General features: G+C 33.5%; 1 protein-coding gene across 1 annotated transcript; it reads left to right on the forward strand.

Annotated features, from left to right (window-relative positions):
- Nucleotides 1-5,664: 5,664 nt before the first annotated feature.
- Nucleotides 5,665-10,725, forward strand: LOC107617781 (uncharacterized). The gene is made up of 3 exons (XM_021117424.2): nucleotides 5,665-5,727; nucleotides 5,844-6,245; nucleotides 10,480-10,725. Exons 1-3 carry the CDS (start codon nucleotides 5,665-5,667, stop codon nucleotides 10,723-10,725), a joined length of 711 nt encoding a protein of 236 aa, XP_020973083.2.
- Nucleotides 10,726-10,934: the final 209 nt, after the last annotated feature.

Here is a 10,934-nt window from a genome sequence, read left to right on the forward strand (position 1 = left end):
TGTATTGTATGCATGGATGTACGTTATATAACAAAAGTATTTTGGAGCGGTATTGCGGTTTAAAGTTTTAAATAGGCTCATATTTTAGTATTAAATAGTATAAGAGTCGTCGTAATGTCCGAGCTATCAGAGTCGCGTAGCCGGAAGCGTGAGCTTTGATTGTTAGAGTGTTACAAAGGACATCCTGCCGCAAATTACCTGCAATGCACATGGTACTTTAATCGATCCGACTCCATGATTCGGTACTCACCACTTCTACAAATGTTGTAATTCTTCACACCTTGCATTATTGCCTCTCTGCTTTTGAATCTGTTACCAACCCTAAACTCCATACCACCGTCTATGTTGTAATCTTTTCTACCCATATTGGAAAATGGTATTTTCTCATGCATTGTGTCCAGATCCAATGTATGATAGTGACTGACAGCTGATAAAGCCAGAATTGATTGTGGGGCTGGCAAAACATACCGAACTAATGCGTTGACCAAAATTTCTTGTACAAACTCCTCCTTATCATCATCCTCAAAAGAACCACTATTGTTGCTATCGACAATATAGTCCTCATTGGGATCCTCACCATCCATGTCCATGTCTATCGTTGGACTAGCATAGTGCAGTGGTAGTGGTGCAAGAGTTGGTTCATTTTGGACAAAATTTGAGTGGCCAGATCCACCACCACCAACATCACGATCCTCTGCAGAAAGCTCCATCACTTGTTCCGCCATGATTCTCCCGTGGAAGTCAAACATGAGGCGCACATGCTCATCGCCATGGAGCTAAAACAGATGAACCTGAAAACTCTATTTGTCATTGGTGCTAGCAACCTATACCCAACTCTTCCAACCTCTTTTGTCCCACTAGCACGGATGTTCCTCAATATTAGACTCTTTTTCTCAGACAAAGAATTTACTCTCTGAGTGCGCAATAGAATAGGATTATCACACTTAAATATCACCATAGTGTCACTATTTCTCATATGACAATTGAAATACACACTTACAACCACATATCCACTACCACTAGACATTTTTGCTTAATTTTTGGAAGAAAAATGGAGGAGAAAAAGAAGAAAAATATTTACGGAGAATACAAATAGTTGCAGATCCTTTTATAGTTGATCGAAATTTGTCATAGTTTTTCTCCTTTACAGTGCAAACGTCATAACTTTTCGTTTATCTCATTTACAGTGTAAACAAAATAAGTGTGTGTATATCTCATTTATAGTATAAATGAGATACATGTTGATCATTCTCTTCCATGTATCACGTGTGCAAACGTGATACATGCAACGACAACGTGTCTTCTCTCGTTTACACTGTAAACGAGATATATACACACTTATTTCAGTTACGCTGTAAACAAGATAAGTAATGCAATGCAAATCGGTAAAAACACTCCAAATTATCTATATCTGTAAATAAAATATTTATTTTATTTATTTAAAAAATCTTTTATATTAGTGAGTTTACATTTTTATCTTTAACCTAATATGAGGTGTATCAATACCTCTAAAATTATTATAGTTGTGAGAAAAAAAGAAGAGGCATGAAAAATTACTTTTTGGTTTCGTGATAAAATCATAGTGAAAAAGAGAGGTTGAGTGAGTCCTTCTCATATTGCATCGAAAAATTGCATTGAAGGTAGAGTGATTTCATATTTATTCTTCATGTGCCCAAATTAAAAAGATAAATAAGAAGACAAGGATAAACAATCAAATGAAAAAGATAAATTGAAATTGAAATGGAAGAAAATCTCTTTATTTTCTATACAATTTCTTGATATAATAAGAAAGAGACTTACTCTACCTCACTTGTTCACACTATAGTTTTTGATAAATTGAAACTTAATCAAAGAAAATTATTCTACCTTATATTCAAGTTCTTGATACAATAAGAGAGACTCACTTAACCTCACTTGTCTACACCATAATTTAATCACGAAACTAAAAAATAGATTTTCATGCCTCTAATAACATCTCTATCACATGGCTACAATAAGTTAAGAGGTATTTATACACCTTATATTAGATTAAAAATAACAAAAATTCTAAACCCAATAACATAAAACCCAATTTTCTAACTAAATATATAAAATCAAAATACATAAATTAAATTGAATATTCTAATACTTAAAATTATAAAATAATAACTACTAAATAATATTTACACTACTCATATTACGAACATCTAAATAATATATATATATATATATATATATATATATATATATATATATATATATATATATATATATATATATATATATAGAGTTCTCATCATATAGTCTATTCAAGACAAGGATAGGTGCGCTTATATTTTCATTAAAAATACCTAATATTCATAATTTCCAGGATCTTAAACCCCAGCCTTCCATCTTTCATAGGCTTGCACAATAATTCCTAACTTGAAACTAGATTAATTTAAAATCTTTCATAGGCTTGCACATTAATTCCTAATTTAAAATTAGATTAATTTGAAATAAATAATTTTTTTAGGAGGGACTTAATTTTAGCAACAAGAATTTTAGTGAGGCACTTGAAAATCACATTGCAGAAGACAATTGGCCTAAATTGAGTTATGAATTCAAGTTGTTGAATTTTGGGTATGAGTGTTACAATGATCTTATTTATTTTTCTAATGGAACTCGAGTCATCCTAAAGTTTGGTTATGAAGGGGCAAAAAGAAAATTTTACCACCATCCAATTTTCTTTGAAAAAATATGTTGGATATCCACCCTCACCAGTTGGTTTGAGAGAACCAATATTAAAGAAGGATTTTTCAATATCTTGATGACTCAAAAATTGAGATTAGAATGGACATCGAGCATATTTGGAACATTTTCTTCATAAGAACAATACCTTTCAATTCTTCATTATCATCACTCCATCTTTCATTAGATCTTGTCATCTTAGGACTATTTTTCTTCTGATATTTTTTCTCTTTTGATGGTTTTTTTAGTGTGATAAAATTTGGTGTTCCTATTGTAATAATTCAATTTTTTAGTAAAATGACTTTTCAGACTTTCTATAATTAAAATTCACAAAATTCTTGTGACATAGCTCGCTTCAGATTAAAGGGCCAAACCCAAACCTACACAAAAAAAGTAATATAGTAAAAATATTTTAATATTATTATAGTCAATAAGCATCTCAAAAATCAAAGATGAGATTTTTCTAATCATATAATTATCGGATCCAAAATTCAACCAATAAAGGTTATTATCAATATTCTTTATTCAAATAAACTGCACCAAAATATTTTAGAGATATTTTGGTGTAGAGAAAACTATAATACTAGTGTCATTTATACTAATAAATGAGTTATTTGATCAGATAAAGTAAAAAATTTATGCTCAGATACCCACTATTCTTGATAATTATCTCTTATAAGATATTTTGAGCTAAATTTTATCCTTTTCTCTCTTTTATTTTGTGCACATCCTTTCTCTCTCTCTAAAATCGTTTTCATCATCATAAGAAAGAGAGAGAAAAAGAGATAACTTCCATGGATATATCAATTTCCACTTTTGATTCAAGAAGATTCAAAGCCCAAATCAAAATTTCACTATGATTAATCTCTTTCTTTCATCGTCCTCTTCATCGTCGGGTTGCTGCGTGACGCATTCGGAAATATGGCAAATCTTGAGGAGGGGAACAGTGGGTTGAATGAAGATATGAAGAGATTTTATAAGCTAGTAGATGAAGCAGGTCTGGAATTGTATCCGAATTGTACAACTGGATTTTTGAGATTATCGTTCATCATTCGTCTTTACCACTTGAAGTGTCTACATGGGTGGAATAACACATCTTTTACCTCTCTCTTGGAGTTATTGAAAGAAGCTATACCTGATTTGAACATTCCCACTTCTTTTAATAAAGCTAAGAATATGGTTAAAGAGTTGGGTCTTGACTATGAAAAGATTGATGCATGTCCTAATGATTGCATGCTGTATCGGAATGAGTACATAAATGACTCAGTTTGTCGTATCTGTGGAGAGTCTCGATATAATCAGACTCCTACTACGGATGGCAACGAAGAGGACTTTGCGCTTCCGAATAAAGTTTATAAGGTTGCTGCGAAAACCTTAAGATACTTTCCTTTAATACCAAGGCTTAAAAGGCTTTTTATGTGCCCAAACACAGCAGAGGCGTTGAGGTGGCATGATGAGCAGCGTTTGAAAGATGGTTGCATAAGGCACCCTACTGATGGCCAAGCATGGAAGAACTTGGACAGTCGATACCCGAACTTTTCAAAAGAACTGCGCAACTTGAGGCTTGGTTTGGCAAGTGACGGTTTTAATCCTTTTCGAACTATGAACGTGTCACATAACACATGGCCAGTTGTCTTAATGGTGCGAATGAAGAAGCCGTCTAGGAAGAAGGTGGGAAGAAGCCGTCTAGGAAGAAGGTGCCAATGAAGAAATCAAAGGTGGAGGGTGATAAAGTCAAGATAAATACCAATGATGCTGAGGGTCAAAGCAAGAAGCCGACCATTAAGATGCCGATGAAGGAATCGAATCAAGAAAATGCCAACGAAGAAGAACATAAGATTGAGTCTCTTATCCCTGCTATGACTTTAGACGAATTTTTTGAAAAATATGGGATATCATTAGATGAAAATGATGAAGAATATGAATATGATTATGATGAGCTCAATCCAACCATTGGTGATAGTTGTGACAGTCAACTCGGTAATGCCTTTATCCCTTTCTTCAATAGCAAATAGTGAAAGGCACCAACCTGACTCTTGTATTTAGTAGATTACTCTTTTATTCATTAGCTTAGTATTCTTGTTAATAATTTCTAGTAACGACATTGGAAATAGGTACCAAAAAGAAAAAAGTTCGTGGTCCCATCCAACTCAAGTATATTCATGCTTTGGAGACACAAATAGAGTTAACATGGTACAATGGCAAACCCATAGGCCCAACAAAGACACAGGTTCAATTGTTTAGTCGGTTTTTGGGAACACTTGCAAGAAACTCTAATTTGGTCACATTGTTATATACTAATTGGCAAGCTGTGTCCATTGAGACTAAAACTTCGATATTGGATTATGCAAAGATGAGTCGATCATTCTCCTTTTTAAATTGTTTACAAATAGGCTTAGCATGTATGGTAAAATAACATTATTCGTTGTTTATTTGTAGTCTAAATATAACATTCCTAGTGATGCTGAGCCTTGGGTGATAGATACCATTGGAGAGGCATGGAAGCAATTTAAGAAATGCATAAAGAAATATCACTATACACCCTACAACTCATTTAGAGAGATGATGAAAAATCGTCTAATGACTGTACCTGAACTACATTTTCAAAAATTAGTTCAATTTTGGAGGCTTGATATTATCAAAATAAGTTATTTTCACAACTCTCTTGGCTTTAATGATGGTATCGTGTATTTAACTAACTCTATCTAATTTTATATTGCCACAAATGTAGGTTATTTCTGACAAAAATCGTGAAAACAGATCCAAACAAAAATGGAATCATCGAATGGGTCCAGTTAGTTTTGAATTAGTACGCGCTGAATTGGTATTTTTTGTGCTTTTTATTTCAAGTATTTTTGCATCTTTTATAGCTATGTGTGTTTACTTAGTCACATGTTGGTGGTTTCTTTGTAGCGTGCAAAGAACGAGGACAATGAAGATCCATCATAATCTGAGATGTTTGTTGTAACTCGTACGAACAAAAAAGGAGAGACTGATTCGGGAACACAAGAGACAATTGTTAGTTTTCTGGTCTCTTAGAAAAGTACACCAAACAAGAAATGTGTTAGCTATTTTTATTTATTCTAAAGCTGTTGGGTGCATGCATTTATTTTGATCCTATTTGTGTGTAATAGGAACATCTTCAAAATTTGAAAGAAGCAGGATACAATGATGATGACGCAGTTCAAACAGTTTTCGGAAAGGAGAGACATGGAAGAGTTCGTTTCTATGGTCGATCAGTCACAAAATCCTCTCTTAAAAAGGAGAAGGAAATCCGACAAATGCAGCAACAACATAATGAAGTGGTTTCAACTATGGAGAAAAATCAAAATAACTTAACTTCCAAGTTGGATGGTTTAACAAACTTGATTAAAACGTTGTTGCAACAAGTCAATCCTGGTATGAGTGCAGAACAAGTGCAAGTAATGATAGAAGCTGCCCAACGATCTCCGCCTGACGCGAGTAGTGCACCAAATGATGCGCGGCGAAGCATTCCTCCTTCACTTGGATCGAACCATGTATCAAAGGATATGGAAGTAAGTACTGTTCAAAACTTCTAGTTAAATTAATAGTATGCTTTTGGTAAATGATATATCATGAATTTGACTTAAAGTTAAGGTTTTAGAATTGTTAATCATTTATAATTATGCATGGATATTGGCTATATATATGTTGCTTGTCACATGGTATTTTTTTTTGAGAACTTAAATGTCGTAGTGCTAGCTAATTGCAAGAATAATGGGATTGAGTTTACAATGTTGAGTGGAATTAGTTTCTTCTGTTAAAAGTTTCCTTTGATTAAACTCCATGTTAGTGTTACTTGATTAGGTTGTTGTTTGATTAGGTTAGCTTAGTTGAATTAGGTGGTTAGGTAGTCAATTGATTTTGTAGTGGATTTAGGTTTGAACTCTGATGTTTATTCTATCTGAAATTGGTTTTCCTGTGCTGGTAATGACTTGTCCTGTTCTAATTTAATTTCCTGCTGCTGTTTCATTGATCTGTCCTGTGCTAAATTAGTTTGCTTGGTGTTGTTGATTAGGTTTAAACTATTATTGATCCTATGTTGCTACTTCATTGTTTTATTTTTGTGCTAAACTGGTTTATATGATGCTGCTGCATAGTATTATTGCTGCCTTATTCTTGTGTTGGCTGCTGCTGGAATGAACAAATTCTGAGTTATTTGTGCAGTAATGATAACTTTGATGAATTTCTGAGTCTAAGCTATCACTACTGCTGCATTCTTGCAATAGTTTCTGTTTGAAGTGAATGATGGTTGTGAATAATTCTTGAGTGTTACTGTGGATGAATGTTTCCCTTCTTTTGCTGAATATGTATTGCATCATCAAAACCATTTTTGCAAGATATTTAACATGTTTATTTCTTTTACGTGCAGGAAGACATGATGTGATGAAGAAAATATGTTCCATACATATATCACATGGGATGGGTCTTACAATGACCTTAATTAGTTATGTAAATGTAATATTTTGATGTGTTATGTACTTTTTGAGGTAGTACATGTAATTGGAAAAATTTCGCTCTATTTGGATTTGTGTTGTTTAGACTAAAGATTAAACATATCTATCTTATAATGAAACTTTTATGATTTAGATTTCTTTAATTTCTTATTTTTAGATTTATTTTGTGATTATTATCATTTTGGGATGTGATTATAATTTAAAAAAATTGAATTTCATAAACAACAACAGGCTATAGTCATCGTTTTAAAAAACCGTGACCATAGATAGGACAAAGAGGCTATGGCCACGGTGAAAAACCGTGACCATAGATGGTCTATGGTCACATTTTTAAGGAGGGTGACCATAGAGTCTATGGCCACGGTGAAAAACCGTGACCATAGATAGGATAATGGTCACGGTTTTAAGGAGGGGGTGACCATAGAGTCTATGGCCACGGTGAAAAAACGGTGACCATAGATAGGCTATGGTCACGGTTTTAAGGAGGGGGTGACCATAGAGACTATGGCCGCGGTGAAAAACCGTGACCATAGATAGGGCTATGGTCACGGTTTTAGGTGGGGTGACCATAGAGGCTATGGCCACGGTAAAAACCGTGACCATAGAAAGGCTATGGTCACGGTTTTAGGTGGGGTAACCATAGAGTCTATGGCCACGGTGAAAACCGTGACCATAGGTTGGGCTATAGTCACGGTTTTAAGGAAGGGTGACTATAGAGGCTATGGTCACGGTAAAAAAACGTGGCCTAAAGTGTCAGATTTTGAAAATTGAAACCGTGACCATAGATCAAAAAATCGTGACCATAGACCTATGGCCACGAGAGAATAGACCACGGTAAAAAACCGTGACCATAGGTCTAAAACCGTGACCATAGATCTATGGTCACCCTTTTTACTAGCTATGGTCACGGTTTTTTACCGTGACCATATGCCTTTTTTTTGTAGTGCTTGCACATTAATTCCTAATTTAAAATTAGATTAATTTGAAATAAATGATTTTTTTAGGAGGGACTTAATTTTAGCAACAAGAATTTTAGTGAGGCACTTGAAAATCACATTGCAGAAGACAATTGGCCTAAATTGAGTTATGAATTCAAGTTGTTGAATTTTGGGTATGAGTGTTACAATGATCTTATTTATTTTTCTAATGGAACTCGAGTCATCCCAAAGTTTGGTTATGAAGGGGCAAAAAGAAAATTTTACCACCATCCAATTTTCTTTGAAAAAATATGTTGGATATCCACCCTCACCAGTTGGTTTGAGAGAACCAATATTAAAGAAGGATTTTTCAATATCTTGATGACTCAAAAATTGAGATTAGTATGGACATCGAGCATATTTGGAACATCTTCTTCATAAGAACAATACCTTTCAATTCTTCATTATCATCACTCCATCTTTCATTAGATCTTATCATCTTAGGACTATTTTTCTTCTGATATTTTTTCTCTTTTGATGGTTTTTTTAGTGTGATAAAATTTGGTGTTCCTATTGTAATAATTCAATTTTTCAGTAAAATGACTTTTCAGACTTTCTACAATTAAAATTCACAAAATTCTCGTGACATAGCTCGCTTCAGATTAACGGGCCAAACCCAAACCTACAGAAAAAAAGTAATATAATAAAAATATTTTAATATTATTGTAGTCAATAAGCATCTCAAAAATCAAAGATGAGATTTTTCTAATCATATAATTATCGGATCCAAAATTCAACCAATAAAGGTTATTATCAATATTCTTTATTCAAATAAATTGCACCAAAATATTTTAGAGATATTTTGGTGTAGAGAAAACTATAATACTAGTGTCATTTATACTAATAAATGAGTTATTTGATCAGATAAAGTAAAAAATTTATGCTCAGATATCCACTATTCTTGATAATTATCTCTTATAAGATATTTTGAGCTAAATTTTATCCTTTTCTCTCTTTTATTTTGTGCACATCCTTTCTCTCTCTCTAAAATCATTTTCATCATCATAAGAAAGAGAGAGAAAAAGAGATAACTTCCATGGATATATCAATTTCCACCTTTGATTCATGAAGATTCAAAGCCCAAATCAAAATTTCACTATGATTAATCTCTTTCTTTCATTGTCCTCTTCATCGTCATGCCAATTTCTCTAAAGTAAATTGAAGAATAACTTCTCTTTTTGCCTCAGTAAAGGTTCGGCCATGAAGGTTCATGGATAATACTTCATTTTCTTGTTTCTCTTGTTTAGAAAATCATATTTAGAAACCTCAGAGTAAGAAAACATCACTTTCAAATTCAAAAGGTGAGAAGAATCCTTTCTTTCTCATAATTTGAATTCAGCCATATGATGCATTACAAGTGAAGATCATGTTTGATTTTATTCTATTCATAATTCATGTTCTAGTTGCCTCAAGGAGTCCATAACTACAAATTTCAAGTTTTAAGGGTGACAAAATCTCTCTCTTTCTCTTAGTGTTTGATTCGGCCATGAGGCCTTTCAAGCTCTAAAATATCTTGATTGAAATATAGAAAGAAATTGCTATTGAAAAACTCTTAAGAGGTGTTTAAAAATCTTGGAATTGTGGTAAGGGTTAGTTAGTGTAATTGCCCTCATATACGCCATAAACCCTAACAATGTTTTGGATAGAAAATTTGATAAAATTGAATGCTTAAATGTGTGATTTATGATGTTTGAATGATGTTGGAATGCTTGAAGTGAATCCGAATGCTTAATGTATGAATGGCTGAATGTATATGTTTATGAGGCACATACTTATGCTTATGTTTTTGAGGATTTAATTGTAAGATTAAATAATTAAAATAAAAGTTTATTACTTAAATAGCAAAAGCATATTTTATATTAACACGATTATTATGATACAATATGATATATTTTAACTTGTTTAGGATAAATTTACAATTTAAAATATTTTATAGATTTTAAAATTAATGATAAAATAATTAAAATGAGCCAAATATATTACACGAATAATAAATGTATTTTATATTATTCATTTTACCTCTAGAGTTATATTAATACATTACGCCAGAAGCGGCAAATGGCAGCGGCCATATACCAGCGGTCTTTGAAAATGCTGCTAAAATACTAGATTGTAGCAGCCTTGGTGACGGTTTGAGATGGGGCTGCTAAATCAAACAATTTGGCTGTAGTTTATGGGCAAAATGCCACACACAAAAAATTTCCAGTTGGAATTAAAAAAAGAAACCTCTCCCTCGGTGATTTAAGAAAAACACAAAACTTCAACGTTCGCGGTCTCTGTCCCTGTCCCTGTCCCTTTCACGATCACGGTTGTAGCAATCGGAGTCAGCGGAGGGTTTGGAATCGGCTGCAGAATCGAAGGAAGGTCAATTACGAGAAAGGAGCTGCTCTTGGCTGTGCTTCTGGTTGGCGATTTCCTGCTGGAGTGCCAGTTGCTCGCGTTGGGTTTTAGTAAGGAAGACGGGCTTGGATGGTGCGGTAGAGTTGGTGACTGCAGCAGGGGGTAAGGTGAGATCATCGATTGAGGGTTTCATGGTAGTTGGCTATGCTCCTATGAAGTAACAGAAAAAGAGGAAAAGGAATCGCTTGGTTAATTGCGGGAGGGGACAAGAGAACACACCATAAGACAAGAGTACCTCAACACTAAAGATCAAAGCAAACAATTTGGCTGTGAACTTTTTTTTAAATTACCTGTAAGTTTTTCTTTAAATAACAATGACCATTCAATTTTTTCTTCCTTTATGCAAATTATTCATCTTCTTCCTTTTCAT

Source organism: Arachis ipaensis, chromosome B1 (assembly GCF_059453495.1).
Source record: "Arachis ipaensis isolate K30076 ecotype BB chromosome B1, ASM5945349v1, whole genome shotgun sequence".
Lineage (NCBI taxonomy): Eukaryota > Viridiplantae > Streptophyta > Magnoliopsida > Fabales > Fabaceae > Arachis > Arachis ipaensis.

Excerpts from the sequence above, each read along its gene's own strand:
- LOC107617781 (XM_021117424.2), top strand. The coding sequence starts at position 5,665 with ATGTTTGTTGTAACTCGTACGAACAAAAAAGGAGAGACTGATTCGGGA. Across the intron at positions 5,728-5,843 it reads CGGGAACACAAGAGACAATT|GAACATCTTCAAAATTTGAA; the intron begins GTTAGTTTTCTG and ends TGTGTGTAATAG. Across the intron at positions 6,246-10,479 it reads ATGTATCAAAGGATATGGAA|CAATCGGAGTCAGCGGAGGG; the intron begins GTAAGTACTGTT and ends TCACGGTTGTAG.